The sequence below is a fragment of the Melanostigma gelatinosum genome (assembly GCF_949748355.1).
Source record: "Melanostigma gelatinosum genome assembly, chromosome: 20".
Classification (NCBI taxonomy): Eukaryota; Metazoa; Chordata; class Actinopteri; order Perciformes; family Zoarcidae; genus Melanostigma; species Melanostigma gelatinosum.
In genome coordinates this window covers 10,865,229-10,884,841 of record NC_136653.1, presented here as the reverse complement: position 1 = coordinate 10,884,841, position 19,613 = coordinate 10,865,229, and the positions used below count along the sequence as shown (strand labels likewise).

At 44.2% G+C, this 19,613-nt stretch overlaps 1 protein-coding gene across 1 annotated transcript in view; it reads right to left on the bottom strand.

The window, feature by feature from the left end:
* zfhx4 (zinc finger homeobox 4) overlaps positions 1 to 11,964 on the bottom strand; it is a gene marked incomplete at its 5' end in the record, with an annotated part of 58,696 nt that extends 46,732 nt beyond the window's left edge. Inside the window, 4 exons of the mRNA XM_079292266.1 lie at positions 5,973 to 6,514; positions 8,234 to 8,528; positions 9,000 to 9,218; positions 9,481 to 11,964. Of these exons, the coding sequence (XP_079148392.1) occupies positions 5,973 to 6,514; positions 8,234 to 8,528; positions 9,000 to 9,218; positions 9,481 to 11,964 (3,540 nt within the window). The remainder of the gene's footprint in view (positions 1 to 5,972; positions 6,515 to 8,233; positions 8,529 to 8,999; positions 9,219 to 9,480) is intronic.
* Between the last annotated feature and the right edge of the window lie 7,649 nt (positions 11,965 to 19,613).

Genomic DNA, 19,613 nt, shown 5'->3' with positions numbered 1-19,613 from the left:
TTACGAGTGTATGATTTCTAAGACAACTTTCATACAAATTAGGCACGCATTTTAGTGTCAAAAGTAACGCGAATGAACTTACAAAAAATATTGATCTGATCTCGCTCCCATGTCAGCTCTGATCAAATCAAGGTATCAAAAGTGAAGGCAACGTGCCCCGGGAGATCATATTTCAGATCGTGCGCCCGCTTTGATGAATCCTTTTTTCGTCTTTTTTTTTTAAAACACTCTTGTTATCTTTGTCCCAACAGGATGATCAAGACCCCAGAGAAAATAAGTAAGAGGGAGGAGTTGAGGATGGAAAAAAGGAGGAGGAAGACAAGTGTGTGAGTAGGGGGTGGAAGGATGGAAGGAGGAGGAGGAGGGAAGTGTGTATTTGGGTGGGTGTTGGGGAGATAGCGAGGGTGGGAGGGTTCAAATGAGCCGAGGGGAAAAAAAAGACAGAAAAAGACAAACTCCAGCTAGCTTCTTTTGTTCCTGCATCCCTGCAATGTTCCCTTCCTTCTGGTGGTCTGGAAGACCCAGAGCCCCCCCCCCCCCCATCTCTCTCTGCTATCGTTCCCATACCTGTCAGACCCGATCTGCTTCACAGTCCCCTACACATGGACAAATGGCTTGGCCCCGGCCCGGCCTTGCCCAAATGACCCACAGCTAAGAGAGTTGTGGGGATGATTATGAAGAGGATCACATCTGGCTATTAATATGAGATAAACAGTCCTGTCTTTGTATTACACTGACAGAGAAACACACCTTGCAAAAGGAAGAAAAGAAGGCTTCCGCCATCGCAGTCTTCAGGCCTTAACTAATTCACCGGAGGGTCGAGAAGTAGAAAGGAGAGGAGGGGGAAGCTGGCTAGGGTAATTAAACATTATGTTTGAGTGTCAATCAGGAGCTGGACCAAAGCTGGACATTGAACACACACACACACACACACACACACTAATGCTTTGCTGACCATCTGTTTAAGGCGTTGGAGAGAGAATAGGCAAAACTGTTATTAATATCTATGAGGATTATTGGGAAGAAGGGGGAAGGGTGGGGAAGACCATCCATTCAAACCTTTCCGTCAAACACACAAAGCAACAGCATAGACACACAAACACACCTGCTTTTATGCTTTAATTAGCCACCACCCTCCATCCCCCAATTCACCCACGGACCTCTGAGAGATTTCCATTGTAATCTCCACGCAGGTGAAAGAGGAGACGATTTGAATAATCTACTAACCCGCATCTCTTTGCCTCACAGAGAGAGAGAGAGAGAGAGAGAGAGAGAGAGAGAGAGAGAGAGAGAGCGAGAGAGAGAGAGCGAGAGAGAGAGAGCGAAAGAACAAGTTGTAGAAGTAAAAAATGAAGAGACATACAGACAGACAGAGAGACAACCTTTCTGGCAAAAACACTGAAGTGAATTCATTCGTCTGGTCAGGTTCACAGCGTTGAACTCTCGGCGGCTGGCTGCATCATCAGTCTCAGTGACAGAACATGAAAATCGATGTCAAGTAGCATCTAGTGTGAAGTGTCTGCAAATATTCCTTTTTCAAGAGAAAGTCTTGAGGTCTGTCTGCGAGACAAGGACGCAGTGATCAAGAGCCAGTGTCTGGAACAAGCAGACATGGGCTCAACTACAATTGTATGTGAGCGCATTTACTGTATGTGTGAGTGTGTCTCTATGAATTTATGTAATACCATACCTCTGTATGCACATATGCATTTATGTGTGCGTGTCATAAATGACGCCATGCATTTGAAAGAGATCCAGTCTCCTTTTTCTATTCCGGGGACAGGCACAATGGCTTTTTATGCAAATCTATGAAAGTCAATCTCCTGTCCAGTTCCCCATCCCACACGTCCAAATGACAGTCCAATAATTTGGGCTGCATATATATAAGGCCATTTGCTTTTCAAATGAGAGTGGGCAGGGTTGACCCTTGCTAATAGCCAACGCACAGCGGTAGACTTAATATCACAGATGCATAAGCACAGTCATCTGAGGGAGATAGAGGAGAATACAATGTGGAGGGGGGGGGGCAGAGTTGGGCGATTGAAAGAAAAAAAACATGGTTGATGAAAAAAAGCGAAAAGAAATAAGAAAAAAAAATACAAAGGAGAAGATCAGGAAAATGAGAAAAGGACACTCTCCTTTTGATGCATCTATAAATCCAGCCCCCTTTCCTCTTCTTCTTCTTTTCCCTCCATCCCTCCCTCCTTCCATCACCTCCCTCATTTAATTCCCCCCCACCCCTCATTTCCCAGCCATGGTGTTGCCAAGAGGATCATGGGTAATGAGATGGCCTATCTGTGGCTCCCCAAGGGAGAGATAGAAAAAGAGAGAGAGACAATGGGTGAACGAGACAGTCAGAGACAAAACAAAGAGAGTGGGTAAGAATGGAGGGAGTGGACAAAGTGGGAGACAGCGTCAGAAAGCGACACCTTCTATCTCTGTTCTCATTCTCTGTATGTCCCACGAACAAAGCGCTATATCCAAATGTCTCTCCTCCCTCTCTCCATCCATCTCCACCATAAAAACCTGAGCATTTTATAAGCCTAAGAGTTCAAAAGAGAGCATAAGGGGGGGAAAAAATGAAAAGAAAAACAGAGATATGGAAATGTGCAGTGGACCCCGGCTGTCCATTTCCGCTTGAATTATGACGGAAAGCTGGACAGACAGACAGGGGTGGGCTGAGGACAGTTAAAGATTCATTCGGACAGCCATCTGAGAAACAGGTGCCATGGCCTATGAGACACAGAGTGTGTGTGTGTGTGTGTGTGTGTACATGTGTGTGTGTGGTCCTTGACCATGCCACATTGACCATGAACATTCTCCACTTGTAATGACCCAGGGGCAAGCACAGCCCAGTTCTAAACCTCAAAGCTCTGCGGGGACACACACACACACACACACACATGCTCACTACAAACTAAACCCCCTACTTAGCCCTGCAGCACTTGTGAATGGCAATGACAGATTTACTCCTGTCTCCATGTGTATTAAGGCCAGTGTTTGTTAGTACAAATCATAACGAAGCCAGCCATCATCATACTCGATGCTAAGGCAAACATGAGCCAGGCCAGCTATGGACACGCTACGCTACGGCAACATTAAATGCAGAGCTTACCTCACAGGCGGCTGACGTACAAACGCTAGATTAAAACATCTTCCATTTTCTGTTTCCAGGGGATAAAGATTTGCACTTGGCAGCTGTGATAATACTAAAGTACGGTTCTATGCACACTTTTACACACTAACTTAAATTTGTATCATGAGAGATAATGTGAAAAAAAACACCCAGTGCGGTAGACTCTCATTAGAAACAAACCAATCAGATTTCTTAAGTTTCCTCTCCAATAAGCAGCAAGGCGTGGGCCTCCGCTTTTTCCATATAAGGCATATGACTTCCTGCGCCACCTGCTGTGCCCTGGACACCAGATGACTTGATGTCCATGTGCTGTTAATGTCATTTGCCTCTTGCAGTTTCAAAGTCTGAAAAAAAACTCCACTTTCAAACTCTCAATTCCCTTTAGAAGTACTCCATTGCTGCAACAAAGCAGCCATAAAATCTCCTGAATATGCTTTTTGTTTGTATCTTCAAATGCTTTCCCATGCCATAAAGATATTCTGTGTTTCCAAAAAAACAGATGGTAAAGTCGTCAACACTCGGATCTTTTATGTGCCCGGCCAAGCTACCTCCATCGCCATGTGCTTTTCACCTCTGCCAATACATAAAAGGAGAGGTGTTTTTCTGGTCAAATAAAGAAATGATTTTTTTTCCCTCTGCCTCTGCTCTGCTGCTCTATGCTTTCTTTCGGCCTCTCTCCGCGTTAATACCACATGTCCAAGGGTAAAATAGTGGGATTTCTGCCAGAGGCATTAAAAGCGTCATCTGTGGAACAGATTTGTTGAGGCCTGTGGGGCAGGCGGGCGGGTGGGTGGGTGGGTAGATGAGGTACAGGGGTGTATGGGTGCACGGAGGGGGCATTCGGATGACTCTCACTTGCCTTCACAAAGCTACAACTTTACTCCTCTGCTTTACTTATGTTTCATGGAAAGCAAAATAAGATCTAAATTAGGAAAGCCTCTTTGTTATATTTCTGAGCTGTTGATTGATTGTACTTTTCGGTTTGTACATTCAATCATAACTGATATAAATAACTATATTTACACGATTACATAGCTGCCAGTGTTCAACTATTTGCCTATTGCCTCATTTTAAAATCAACAACTGCCAAGAGTGGCTCAACACTCTGAAATGTAGGCACACAGGCATACACGAAGACACACACACGCACATACACACACACACACACACACACACACACACACACCGATGCTAAAGTCCTCCTCTGACAGTAAGAAGAATCTGATTAGTGTGGGATAATCAAGCTGATCCGATAGGTTAGCTATATGTGGGCCAATGTGCAAGCAGCACTGTTGTTAAGAATGCATATATTGTAAATATTTCAGTGCAATTAGTGAACAATCCCTGAGGATAGACATCTCCATCTCATCCCATGCCAAGTTCAGCCTGGCCAAATTGCCGACCAATCCTGTGTCAATACGTACATCCTGTTTAAGTCAACTACGACTGTTTTAAATAACCTTAAGAATGCCAGTGTGCTTAATCCACTCAAGGCTTGGAGCTGTAAGTAAGAATCAGACACAGATCTCTCATTAAATGCAATCCCTTTAAGATCACTGTGTCATGCAGGAACATCTTTCACAAAAAATATATTGAAAATATGTGTGGGTCTATGGAGTAAGACACCCTTTATAAATGTAATGTTGCAGATTCCCATCCTATTTTAGTTTCTTGCATCGACGTGCCTTCCCCCAAGCCTAGAGATTAAAAAGTACTTGACTTGGGAGTCATCTATTCAAAAAAATAAATCATACTTTGAGAATAAGACTAAATAATTGTGAGCAAGCTTATCATTATAATAGAAAAGTGGCCGGACAAGTAATACAATTGTAGTTGTATATTTTACTTTAAAAAATCAATAGGACACATTTTTATATCCTCTTACTGCTGTTGTCTCTACATTTAAGGCACAACAGACACACCCACACACAAACAAACACCTCCCACTGCCAAATGTTGCGTTCGGTAGTAAAGAAATCCTCATTAATGTAATGTACTTGCAGGAACTGTTTATTGCTCAGACAGTGAAGTGTTGAATTCGTTAAGTTGTATGAGTTCACTGCTCTGCTGGGCAACTAGTTTGGTAACCCTATGACAAGTCACGACTAAATATTCCCAAGCAAAAAAAAGTTCCCCTATCGTGTTTGTCTGCAGAAGAACTGTGTGAACGTGTACATAAATGATCACATGAACGTCTGTTTCTGGCAACATTAATTATGAAATCTATTTAATAAAATACACTTCTATATGTGTATACTTTCGTAACAAAGTAGTAGAAGTTTTTACATTCATTAAAAATACAAATATTACATACAAATATTTTCATAATGTTTGTTTCTTTAAGTTATAAATAGAATGTGATCGACTTTAAAAGTTTAAACTGAAGTTGTTATAGACTCTGTCCTCCTATTATGCAAACACATTCTTGAATTATTCCAGAATTATTTACAGCTGGAAAAAAAACAAGCTGAACGGACAGCTGAAGATAATCAAAACTTTCAAACATTTTAAACTTGCTGACAGTACGTGACTTGTGTATAATTAACAGTAACAGTAGTGCCAGCTGGTCATATACCCATATCCGATTGAAATCATCCTGGGTGCTCTACCAGTGACCTTTCCCATCTCGGTCATTCCATTCTCATGGGAAACTTATATCCACGTGACAGTGCAGTTAACAGGATGGGGCACATTCTTTGTAAACAAACACATGTCCTTTTTGAAAAATCTGACCTTAAAATGAATGGCGTTCCCCTGAGTTGCATACCAGTAAGCTATCATAGCTTTATGCTATATATAATGTCAGTGACTGACAAAAATAAGAATGTGTTTTTACCTTATAGAGGCGGATGGCAGCCTCATGCCTCTGGTTGGTGGCATGTAGTCTCAGTTTGTCCACGCTGTTGCTGTAGTAGTCACAGGCATTGCACTTGAGGTGCACGGGGTTGCCAATGGCCACACACTTTAATCTCCACTGGTTGGCTTTGCCTCCCTCCTTGATGTGGGCCACCAGCTGGTGCTTCTGCATGTGCTTGTCTGTCTTGCAGTGCAGCTGAAAGTTGGCCTTAAGCTGGGTGTTGTAGCTGCAGAGCTTGCACTGGTAGACGTCGCCAACCACGCAGCGCCACTCCTCTTCCGGCAAAGAACGCTCGGCATTGACGTGGGCGTTGAGAGCCTCCAGGTTGTCCGTGGAGTAGCAGTTGCACACTGCACACTGGTAGAGGCGCAGTGAGGGGTCGTTGATAGGTGGAGACAAGGAGGAGAGGGAGGGGTCTGATGAGGACATGCCCCCCATTCCACCAGAGGACACCAGGGATAGATCGTCTGCCATCAGTTGACCACTGGCAAGACGCAACTCCGCTGATAGGTCACTATTCACTGTGGAGAAAATGAGTGAGAAAGCAGGTTAGACAGCAAAGAGGAATGCCAAAAAGGTGTTTAAAACCTAGGGCTCTCATAAGGATTACATACATGGAAGCATAGAAGTATAATATGTCAGATAGAAGGCAGGCAGTATGTACAGAAAGAAGAATGATACAAAAAAACAAAGAGGTATGACAGAAAGACAAAGCTCGGATGAAAATGAAAGGCTGGTATGCATAGGGAGGGATAAAGGAGAGAAAAAGCTCTTTTAATGAAATTAAGTGTGGAGAGAAAAGTGAGTCCTCGGTGCAGGCCTCTCTCACACAAAAGGATTTGATAAAATAAAGCCTCACAGAGGGCTAGGGCTCCTTACAAATTCTCGTCTATAAAAAACCCCTAATAGGATTGAATCAGGATCAATTACAATCATCCTTTTCAACTTGCTAACTCGCTCATCAGGTAGCTTTAATTACTGCTCTCAGCAATGGTGGGACAACGGTTTTACGGCTCCAGGCTTTTCTGACATCCACGCGGAGATTTGAAAAGCTGATCAATGCATTGTACAAGTTTTCTCTTTCTTCTGCCTGCCCACCCTGAAAAAAAAGAAAGATCTGCCATTCATAGAAATGTAATTAACTCTTTCGTTTGATCCCTTCATTGTCTCTCGATGCATGTTACCAAAGCTAATCATGTCATTTTTCAGATAATATATCAACACTGTGTTTGGGAGCACAGAGGATCTAACAATTATGAATCATTTGAAATTTTTTTTTTTCTTATCTGCTTTTTTCACAGTATAATTCCCCAATTAGTGGGTGACTAGATGAGTGTTTGTGTGGCGGTGTGTGCTGGTTTAAAAAAAACTTTTACCTGAATGAGATGTTAAATGTGAGATGGAATTTAAAATGTGTCTGTCTAAATAGTGTCTATGCATGTAACCATGTATATTCATCCTTCATGTATGTGTGCATGTTTGTTTGAGTTGAATGAATAAATATCCTGCTCACACCATCTAAACCTATGTACAGCTGTGCTCACTATGGGGAGCTGTCTGTTATCAGTGTAATTCACTGAGAGTACATCTGCTGGCTGGGCTGTGACCTCCACAGTAGAAGAGGGAGTGGGTGTGTAACACTACAGGGTCATTGTTAAATCTCTCTCACTCCTACGGGAATCCACTTCCTGCTGTGTGAGAGTGTGTGTATGTGTGTGTATATGCGTGTGAGTCCTCTCCAGGGTGAGCAAAGGTGGGGTGGGCTGTGTATGGGGAGGGATTAAGCTGATTTAAGAAAATTACAAATGAAAGATTAAGAATAATTCTCATGTGGCTTCTCATAATCATTTTTTAATCAGTGCGAGGGGTCAAAGAAAGGAGACAATGACAGAGGGACAATATGAGAACAGAGATATGAGGGAGAGGAAAAGAGAAGAGGGTGTGGAGAGGGGGGCAAGGTAAAAAGGATGGGAGCAGAAAAAGAAAAGGTTAGAGGGAATGAAGAAAAATGAAGAGCAACAAAGGAAAGGCGCGGAGAATACCCAGATGGCATCAGATATATGAGACAAAACACATAGAAATGACAGTGAAAGTTGAGCAGAAGAAATTTAAAAAAAGAAGCTGGAGGGCAAATAAATCAAAAAGCCAAATAATTTGTCACACCCACAGCAGAAATAAAGAACGTTTTCATTGACTATGAGGTAAAACTGATATTTAATTTCAATTCTGGTATCACTCACCTAGACCAGATCCAAGAGCTGCTGCGGTTGCAGGATCTAGCTGGAACGGGTTAATCATCATCTGAGCATCTGGGCCACTGCTGCCTGCTGGACTCTCCAGTTTTACACCTGCCAGGCCCATGTTTTGAGCCAGGTAGTATTGGTAGAGCTCTGCCTCAGCTGGGGCCAGGCCCATATGGAGGCTGTGTTGGATCTGCTTCATGTTCTGCTGCAGCAGCATCATGTTGTGCATGTGTTTCTCGCTAGTCATATGGATTCGCAAGTTCCGTGCAACATTGGTCTCATAGTCACACACCTGTTGAAAGCAAGATGGGATAAATTTTACTTTTAAGGGCGTCTGACTATGCTAGATCTTCATCAAAGCATTGTTTTACACTTCAAATAAAATCATAAGTCACTATATAATTAATTGTCATTAAAACACAAATATACTACATATTATATTACATTGAAAATGGACATTGAAAACAACTAAAGCAAAAACAACAGCAAAATCTTAATATCTAATCCACAGAAAAACAAGATGCAAGCATTTTAGTAATGCAGTCCTCATGATGAATTTCTTTTGGTTCTACAACATTTGGAGGTAATGCTAGAATGTGTGAACAATTCTGGATTATATTAACTAGAAATCAGATGATGTGTCCAAGAAAAAGAACAGACATAGTGACGTTAATGGAAATAACTGGCTTATTGTTTAGAAATTGAAAGAAGCAAATTGGTATGTAGCTACCACAGCGCTACAATGACACTGTTGTTTCATTACCTCACAGCGCCAAGTGGGCTTCTGTTTGGGCTTTGATGGCGAGGGTGCACTGCAGCCTCCACCAAGGCTGGCACTGGGTATAGGATTGGCATGGGTATGGTTGTGGTTGTATTGTACCTCAGTGCCACCGTTCTGGATCGTTTGCACGTTGTTCAAATGCTTGTCTGACTGCATGTGGATGCTTAGGTTGCCTTTGGTGGTGGTTGAGTAGTTGCATACCTAAAAGGGAATAATTAATACAGGGTATGATATGCATACTATGCTTGTATATTGCATATATATTGCTAAAGATTATGGTATACTGTTTCTATTAGCATATGTCCACAAAACGGAGTGATTCGTTTTTGTTAAATCAAGGATCAAAGTTGGCTTATGAAACCCATCCCATTAAAAACAAAATTATGGTAAATTGGACATTTTGTAAAGACAAAAAAGACATATAAACAGAAGTCCATAGAGATGAAAAATAAGATAGACAGACCTCGCAGCGGAAAGGCTTGTATCCACAGGTATAGCTTTCGCCTCTGGCTAAACGAGGGTGAGGCTGTCCTGTGCGGCAGTACGCACATGATCCACCAGACTCTGGATGTTTCTCCTTCATGTGGGCATCCAGCGTCTGCTGGTACTTGTAGTGCCAGTTACACTTGGGACACTTCAGCGTCTTGCAGGAGTTCCGTGAATGCATCATTGTCATATGCCCTCCCAGAGACCGTGAAGATCCCAAGACCGTGTCACACTTGGGGCACTCCACCCCACTACCTGGGGACCCTTCACCTGGACCTGGGGTACCAGGTGTCCCTGGAGTTCCAGGCATACTGGGATTTCCTGTGTGTTGATGCAGAGGTCCAGGACTCTCATCATCTCTGCGCAACATCATCATGTCAAGGGGGTGGAAGGATGGCGACGACCCATCCTGTCCTGTCAGAGCTTCAATGGTTGAGTCATTGCTGCTCTCCCGCTCTCTGGCTGCTGCCAGGGCTGTGGACAGGCAGCTCTTCTCCATCTCCAGCTTCTCACAAACAGGCAGGAAGGAAGAGGAGGTGGATGCAGGGCCTTTGCTGTCACTGTTTAACTTTAGCACACTGTTGGAAAGGGGGGAAATACTTTGGTTTAAGATAGGGAAATCTTTGCTACTGGTGCTGTCAGCCCGCTGGCCTTCCATCGCCATGGTCTGTTCCTCCTCCTCTTCTGCCTCCATTTCTACTCCACCACCATTGAAGTAAGCATCCTCATCCTGCTCTGGACTTTCTCCTCCAGCTGCACTGGGCTCACGCTTGACATGCGGGTACTGGCTCAGGTCCGGCCCATTGGGTTGCAAAGTGCATGTGTCCCTAAGGTGGCCCCTGCAGTCACTATCAGAGTTCTGACCTACCAGGTTGCCAACAGCGGCAGCAGCAGAACTCCCGCTGGGGGTTCTGTGGGCACCAGTCCCTCCCCCGAGGTTTGGGTTGGTCTCAGCCTTTGGCATGGTTTGGGTTCTGGGGATTTGGTCATTGGAGAAGCTGCTGGCACTACCCTTCAGGAAGGCAAAACCTGCCTGAAGGGAATCGGTACTCTCGCCACTACTGTGGAAAGCGTTCCACAAGCCGCGGAGCCCCGTGTCTGGCCCTAGGAAGTTGGCAGGTGTGGGAAATTGGGGTAGCACAGAGTTGGGGGGGTTTTTTGGTTCCAGAAAGCTTATAAGAGGTTCTTTGTCCTTGCCGATGCCCTGGATGATGGCAGAGACGTGCTTGTTGCTCAGCAGCTTCTGCTCCTGATCATTCAGGGTCATACGGTGGTCATGGACAGCATGTGTCACAAAGGAACGGCTGTAGCCAAAAGACAGCTTGCACAGGAAACACATCAGCACAGGCTTCCGCCGGCCATCGGCCACACAGCCCTCAAACTTGGACAAGTCCACATTGTTGGGGACATCTTTGGACACACAGGAGTTTTTGGCTGCACCATCCGCCTTCAGATAGTCTTTGTCATTCTTGTGGCGGAGGTCATAGACACGAAAACTGTGCAACACGGGACCAGTGCCCGCCAGCCCTCCAGCTGAGGTATTTGGGAAGGAGGGGTGGTCGGCCACTAGGGGGTTGTTACCCAGGGATGAAGCGATGTGGAAAGTATTGATGATCTGGGGGTAGAAGGACATGGGTGCAGTGGGCTGCTCTAACCGCTCTCGCCCTGGGCTCAGGCCACTCTGTCCACTGCTGACCTGGGCATTGGGGAAGGTCTGGGGGGACAACAGGCCCCTGAATTCGAGAGACCCAGAGTGCCCCCCCTGGTTGCCACACTGCTCTTTGGCGTCCTCCAGGATGAAGGCAGAGCCATCGGGCTGGTAGATGATCTCGCCGCTCAGGTTCTCCACATCACTATCTTCTTCCATCTCCATCTCGCTGTTCATTTCCCCTACTTCTGCAGAACCCATCTCACGCTCTCCTTCATCTTCACTCTCCTCCCCTAGCCTCCCTTCAACCTCCTCACCCTCCTCATGACCTCCAGTGGTAGGCAGACGGGCGTTGGGGCAGTGGTGCTCCATGTATTTTTGTAAACTGGAGAAGGAACTAGAACATTCGTTGCAGGGGATCTCCTTTGCCGGTGCCACAGGAGATGTGGCAGGGGCAGAACAGTCCGAACCCAAAGCTGCTCCTCCTCCTCCTGGTAAAGTCCCGGTAACACTCCCTTTGTTACCGGTAGTAAAGCTTTCTCTCCGACTCTGTTCAGGTACAGGGTCGGTGGTTGCACTGACATTGGTGGGGGTAGAAGAGGACCTCAGCGGGCTCACAGCAGGCTCTCCAAGGCCATTCTCTGGCTCTCCAATGGCAGCAGGCGACAATTGGTTGTTGTTGGCGTTGTTGCTGTTGGCGACACTGGTCTCCATGGCAATGACGGAGTTGTCCTCAGCAGCAGCGTCCAGCCTCTGGCCACCATGTTCCTGCTGCCGTGATGACACCATAGGGGGAGAGTCACAAGTTGCCATGACGCCCACTACATAGGGATCTCATCTCATCCAGCCTAACAGGGACCTGAGTTGGGAAAGACAACAGGGATTTAGTAAATGGTGTTCAACAGCATATAATATTGGCAAATTCCAAACCACCGTTAACTTTGATGCAATTATCTCCAACTCACTCTCACCTGACATTCGACCTAGTACTAACTGTGTTGTTGCCAACCTCATTTGAATCAGATTGATTTCTCTAGCACAGGTTGGTGATTTCAATATCGCATATGCAACAAAACAACATGACAGTTATCTATCTCTGTATAGCCTACCACCTACCAGAAAAAATGAAGTAGCTAGCACCATGACAACTTTTAAAAAGAGGAGAAAAACAATATCTGCTTGCAAAACTGCTTGCATCTTTGTCTTATAACTGGAAAGACTGAGATTACTTGCCACAGGAAAAAACAACAACATCCTGAACAAAAGTTTCATCTCTTATTGGCCCCAGGAACCAGAGCTTGGAAACAGGGTAAATAAATGGATGACGTAGCTTCCACGACAGCTGGCAGTAGGGAAGTTTATAGGACTAACTCAATTATCTAGTAAATAGACTCTTTGATCGGCATACCACTGTACAACAGTGGAAGCAGTTTTGGCTCTGTTTTGTCCTGTTTGTGCCAATGCTATGTTAAAACATTATGATATCAGGCTAAAACCAGCTCGCGTTGCATATTCTCAAGTTGTGGACAAATCAACTAACATGCAGAGAGGTAACACTTATCAGTCAAGATTATCAATCTTGAAATCTATCAAATAACGTATGTACAGAACAGTGATTGTATTCCTAAGAGGATGGGTGAATTGGAGTTAGAGCCATCAGTCTTGGCATGTTCTCACCAGTCAGGAGTGGCTAACTAGGGAACACCTATTAATGCCCTGAAGGTATGACTTTGTGTGGACAAGGCAAGTATGAAACTATATGTCATGCAGGTAAGGAACGTTATAACTAATTTCCTAGACACTGGTGGAACTGAAAGAATAACGAAGACTATTTACATTAATAACATTTATATCTTTTAACGTAGGAGCTATAGAAAGAGAGAGAGAGAGAGAGAGAGAGAGAGAGAGAGAGAGAGAGAGGGCGAGAATGAGCTTCCATGAAGAATGATGTTTGGAATACCAGTGAGATGTTATCAATCCTGGGTGACTGCCCATCTCTCAACCCCTCACTACTTTAATCTCTTGGCTTTTCACAACAAGGCACGAATGCGAATGCAAAGGCACACTCAAATGGATGCACACAATGTACAAAAAAGGCTTCCTCAGCCCACAAACTCACATTTAATTTTGTAACCATAGGCATAATTTCCCATCACCTAAATAGAATATGAAAAAACAACTGAGGCTAAGCAAAATGGGGAGAAAAAGAAAAACAGACTATAAGCTTGAGAACTGAAGCTTCAATGCTACTCAGAAGAAACTGCTTTCTTGCTCAGCTAAATGCAACAAATGAACTAGTTGTGCATGCCCGCTTTTTTTTTCACTTGATACAGTACCAGCGCCTTTTCAAATGCTTGCGTGTAAATGAGCTGGCATTAAAAGAAAGCTTTAAAGAGCCATGTTAACCTTTAACCCATTCCACCTGCTGCTTAATTCTCCCTCTCTTTTTCTACACTCCCTCTCTCTCACAACAAAGCTACAAAGCAATTAGGGGATTAATCTGCAACAATCCAGGGCCAAACAAAGCCAGTGGGAGGGACAGTAAAAGTGTGAGGAATGAAATCAAACATGTTTGTGAGTAGGTTTGTGGGTGCATGCCTGTGTGCACGCGCTATAATCACGTCTAATCTGACATATCCCAGAGATTGCCACGTGCCCCAGTGATTCCATGGGGACTAGTGATAGATAAAAAGGGCTAAATTATGTGTGTTTTTCTCTCTGTGTCTCACTCAGTTTCTGTCTCTCTATTCGGAAGATTAAAGAAAAATTCCCAAGGAGCAGAAAATGAATCCCACTGCTTATCTGCTCAGCATGGATATGGCAAAAGGCCGGAGGTAGACCTGTGACGTGTAGATGACAAAGTTGCCTCATAAGGTAGGTATGTACAGTCAGGCAGTGTAAAGAGTAGTTCTAGAGCAAACATTGGTCATTTTTTTTCACATTTTTATAACCATTGTAATGGAGTGTAAAATTGTCCGCCAAAGGTTTTTAACTTGAAAATGTATGCAGTGAATCTTGTACAGTCTGTAATGTCTGTCCTGATGCACTAAAATCGAACCGTTAGATCAACTGTTAGATCAAGAAAATTCAAAACAAACATTACATCTTATTTTGATTTAGAGATGATTTCTTTTTTAGATTTTTAGGCACAGATCCTGAAGATAGCAACTATGGTTTTCTACACCCCTATACACAAACAATACAAACACATCTGTCTACAGGTTAACTCACACTTGTAATTGCAAAGAAATTATCAGCAATTAACTCTGCGTTCTACACGCAAGCAAGGAGTTGAAACAGGCCAAATATGTGTCATGCCACAAGAATGCATGGTATTAACACACACATACTGAGCCTGTTTCACCACAAATTTCTCAATTTTGGATATATTTGTGCAGTCTGTTTGGCAGATGAAGAAAACAATATGACTTTGGCTATAGGGAAAAATAAAGAACATAAAGGTTTTGCCACATCCACTTGCACTACAACTCAGTTAGCTTTTTAATATAAACCCTTGATTACGCTCACCTTAGCACCAAAACAACACAGTGGGCTTCTTCCTGCAGTCAACCATACATATTTCAGTTTTCCACCAGTGTCCCTCTTACCAAGGTTTGTCTTTAATGTGATTGAGGGTAAAGCTGTTCAGAAGCAGTGGGTTTGAGAGCTAATGCGACACATACGACAGGATTTACTACTTGTCAGTGGTGTCATTTCACTGCTTATATCATTGGGGAGCAACCCCTTTGAATTGTAGCTCGGCCATAAAACACTGAGGTTTATGAATGATGCATCTCCTAACACTTTAAGAATGGAATTATGTCTTATGGATAAACCAATGTGTTAAGCACTTGGCACTGAGATATCACCCCTAATGCTAGCAGGTTAGCAGCTGTTTACATGTGAGCTGCCTGTCAACAATAACGTAACTGTCCATTCTTTTTTTTATCACTGATTTCAATTGAAGCCACACCAAAATCGTTACACTTGTACAGATCAGTATAATAACTTGTAATCAGCTGATTACCTGACATTTGTCTCTAGAATAAGTACCTGCCTTGCTTCGTTTTGCCCCATTCCCCAGGCTTCGCACCTTTCACCGCAGTAGTGCCCACTCCTGCTTCTTTTAAGACAGATCATGTTACTGAGAATTAGGAAACCTTCCTCTCTCTCTCGCCCACTGGCTTCCTTCGCTCTGCTAACCAACCACACTACTTTCATTTGACAGCGAGCGATAGGTTTTTCCACACTGCAGAAACAGTTCTCTTCTTTTAACAGAAGAACAAAAGATTTGGCCTGAGCCGCTCCTACCTCTGTTTTTTAATTAAGCATGTCCCTTTGCTTTCACACATATGCACACGGACACAGGCTCATACAAACACACACATACACAAACACACTCATACACTGAGGTAATTAAAGTGGCAGATCAGATCCAGTGAAAGGCAAATAATAGCCCCGGAATGCCTGGTTTGGACACTGCTAGTTCTGATGGGAGAAAGGGACTCAGAGACTCTTTGGCCCATTGTTTTTCTCCCCCCTCCCCTCCTCTCTGCTCCATCTGCTTTTCAGTAGCTCCCTGAGAGACAGAGGCAGTCTAAAGTGGGGGATTTCTCCACTTTTTTTCCTCATGTTATCCAACTTTTCTCCTCTCTCTGACTCGGTTAATAGCACTTCCGGTTTTCATAGCAGTTGGATCCTGTATCTTACAAAAGCTACCACGAAGGCCAAAACTTCCTTTGTCGTGGCCCGTGTTCAGTTGCAATAAATGTGCTGATAATACACAAAGTGTTACAGCAACATGTCCACAGCGCAAACCTGAGTTACTGAGCTTCTGGTCATGTCAGGGTCTCCTCCTGCTTTTGTCCTCCTGTCTGACTATCACGCATTAGCCACAGATGCAGCCTGTTAAATGCCAAACCTGTAATTGCAGTGTCGCCACACTGCCGTCTTTGTTTACACGGGGATCTTTTCCGTTCAAATTCTTCATCACTAGCTGTCCGATATCCTAATGCAAGGGCAGACGGTGCTGTTAATACTGCTGCCAATATTTATAAGATCTGTAAACACTGGAATTACGGTAGACAGATCTGTGCTTTGGGGTGTGGTCTAAAATGTTTTTTTCCTCTCTGCTTGTGAAAATGTTCGGATACATATGCGAGCACAGCCAATAACTAATGAAATTAAGTCCAGACTTAAGCTTTAAGGTGACCCATGAAAGCTTGTTAAGTCAAACAACAAAGTCAGAAGACAGCGTGAGACTATGGCTATGTGTCCATTTCTTGAGGTCTCCTAGAAGGTCATCCCTGTCTCGGCATGTGGCCCCTCAGTCTAACACCAAATCTTCTATCAAAATGTCACCAAGCGTTAGTCAAAGACAAAGGCGAAGGGCACTGTGAAAGCCCCTGCATCCATCTCCCACTGTCAGTGACATGAATAGGCCTACTCTGGTCTAATTAGACCTGTTTATTTGTTGCTATGCAGAAATGGAGGGATGAAAAACGAAATGGATGAAGGAGGATGGGAATTATCTCCTTCTTCACAATGCGAGAGGAGCTTCGGCTGCCATCAAAGAGCGCTGATGCATGCGTGCACAAACACATATAAACACATGCAGACAATCACAGAGTAGGGCCTAATGCTCTCTGTTTAAAGTCTTAAAAGGGAGGACAGAGGGAGAAAATTTGTCTTCTTTACCTCTTAATCTCACAGAGGGATTTCATGCAGCCCTTGTTTGTTGCCTGGAGGTGTAATATTAGACCCTAGATGCACTAGATCTCCCTGATACCCCCTACACCCTCTTCTGTCCCACTGTCCTCTTCCCTGCGTCTCCCTTGCAAGCAAAGGCCTTCATTACCAAAAGACACCTTATCATTATTGCAAGGCGCGGCCCAGACACCTAAAGCAAGCCCCACTCCATTTAGCACAGGAATCTTGTTCGACAAATGACCTACTCTGCTAAAAAAAAAAAAATGCCTTTTAGCAAATCAAAATCAAAATTACGCCGACATCAGCAATGATCTCGGATTGTAGAAGGATGCAAAGAATGGAGGGAAGCGTTTCGTGGAGGAGCGGGAACCAGGATAATGAGGAGAAATGTGGAGGACGGAAGTGGCCTTTTTTTTCTTTTTCAAGAGTAGGTATGCAGGTTCTATCCCTCAGGTTGATGACAAGTAAATTGGTCTCATTGGTTGCTCAGGTAACATACACCCAACTACCCTCAGGTGCTTACCTGATATTTCATTGTCAGAGAAAAAGAATATATCTTGGTGACCTTGGAAAATAATCAGCAACATGTGAGATGAGAGCGTCATAGGATCCAAAAATAGTCGAGCATGTAAAAACAAACTTGTTGACCAGGTAAGAACAAATAGTGAACCCAGGGGCCATGTTTGTCTTTTCTCCTCTCTCAGAGCAACAAGAGAATCATATCACTGAAGCCGCAGATGGGTCCCAAAATCTGATTTAGGATCAGATTACACCAGCCCCTATCAAAAAACGAAAAGCAGGACGAGTTGAAAACATCTATCATGTCCTCTATTCACTGCTTACAGGCAACAACCTCAATGGATTAAAGACAACTTTGACTGGCTTTAACATTTTTACAAATGGACTTTGGGCTTACACAGCCCAGTCTAAATATATGCACAAGTCTCATGCCTTTGAAGAGGCAATACTTCAAACTAAACTCAAACTGGAACATGAAAATAAACAGTCAGACACTGCTGGGTCGCAGTCACCAATTGCTGGGCCTTGCTAAAGATTTTTTCCAGCATCAAAGGCAAAGCCAATCTACATAGCTAATGCCTCCATTATTTTTTACTCCCCTTCCCCTTCCTCAAACTCAAAACAGAAAAGACCAAGGGGAGTGAAAAAAAATGGGGATTTTTCTTTTGCCGGCAATCTGGAAACACTCTCTAGTTAATTAGGGTTGATTGGAAATGAACCGCACAAACAAAGGGCAGCCTATGCCCTGACTGTTATGACCGCGCACGCGTGCGTACGCGTGCACAGAGGGGGGTACTACAACCACCTTAGAAGTGTATGCTGGTAGAAGCTCCACTCTCTAGACTCTTCCCCTCGCTCTCTTTACCCCCCCTCCCCCCAGATTAAGGGAAAGCACCGCCAAAGAATGTGTGACGACCTCCACTGCCACAGAGCAAAACTTCCAGCCCCTGACGCCACAAAAGGCAAGAAGGTAATTAAGTTTGAAAGAATAGAAGCACTGCCACAAACAAAGCACCAGTGTCCATGGGGAGGGTTTGGACGGGGGGGGGGGGTATATGTGTGTGCGTATAGGGGGGTGAGGCAGAAAAGCCATTAACATTCAGTGGCCGGGTGAGAGAGAGGAAGGAGGGCAAAGGGGAACTGAGGATGCCATTCTCTCGCTCTGTGCTTCTCCCTGTCTTTCTCTATCGCAGCACGACTTGTCTGTCCGTTCTTTTTATTTATCTCTCTTCTTTTTATTTTCTCTCAATCGCCTTCACATCTGGTTCGGACCCCCCGTGCCCTCCCAAAATCACCCCTCACTCCACTGCACCAGCTCTCCAATGCTCTTTTTGGCCCCTTTGCTGTTCCGTGTTGTTGCTCCCCGTGTGAGGGGTTGCCCCCTACAGACAACACACAGAAAAATGCACTCATACACACACCCTGTTTTTCTATCGCAACTCCAGCTCCTGATTATCTGGTTTTCAAGGCTACTTTGACGCTTTGCATGCGCTAAAAGCTTGAGGACAGAACTAGCAAACAGTGGTACACACACACAGCATCCCTGTTGGTTACCACCTGAGAGTGCTAAGAGCTAATTAGATTACCACCGTACACATTCAAATTCACACACACGGACCTTGCAACGTACAAACAAAAAACATACACAGGGAGCTTTCATCTTTTTTTTTTTTTTGTATTTGCCACATCTCCAGCAAAGCAGTTTAACTCAATTAGTAAAGAATGTAATTTTATTTACAGACTCCCAAGTAACTCCAAACACACACACGCACACCCAAAGACTCACACAGTATAAGCAAACGATCCTTCTCCCACGTGGTTGGAGCTAAGAAAGAAGTATTCATTGCTCTTGCGTGTGTGTCAGTCTGTGTCTGTGTGTGTGTGTGGGGGGGGGTGTGTGTGTGTGAGTGTGCGTGTGTGTTCGGACAGTGGAAAGATCATGAGACACATTTGCGTCAGATGAGTGAATCAGACAAACCACTGCTAATTTCAACGTGGGATTCTTCCGAAGAGAGACAATGGTGAGAAGGAGGAGACTAACAGTGGCAACGGTCGGTAAGTAAGCAAGACACGATGAAGCAAAACTTTGAGTGTGTGTTTGTGCACGTGTTGCACATCCACCGGCCATCTTTTCTTCTGCACAGATGAGGAGAGCAAGTCACCAACTAATTGTGGTGTTGTAGAGTTGTGCGTTTACTAATCTGCCTCTCTTTGTCTCTGTATCTCACCAGAGA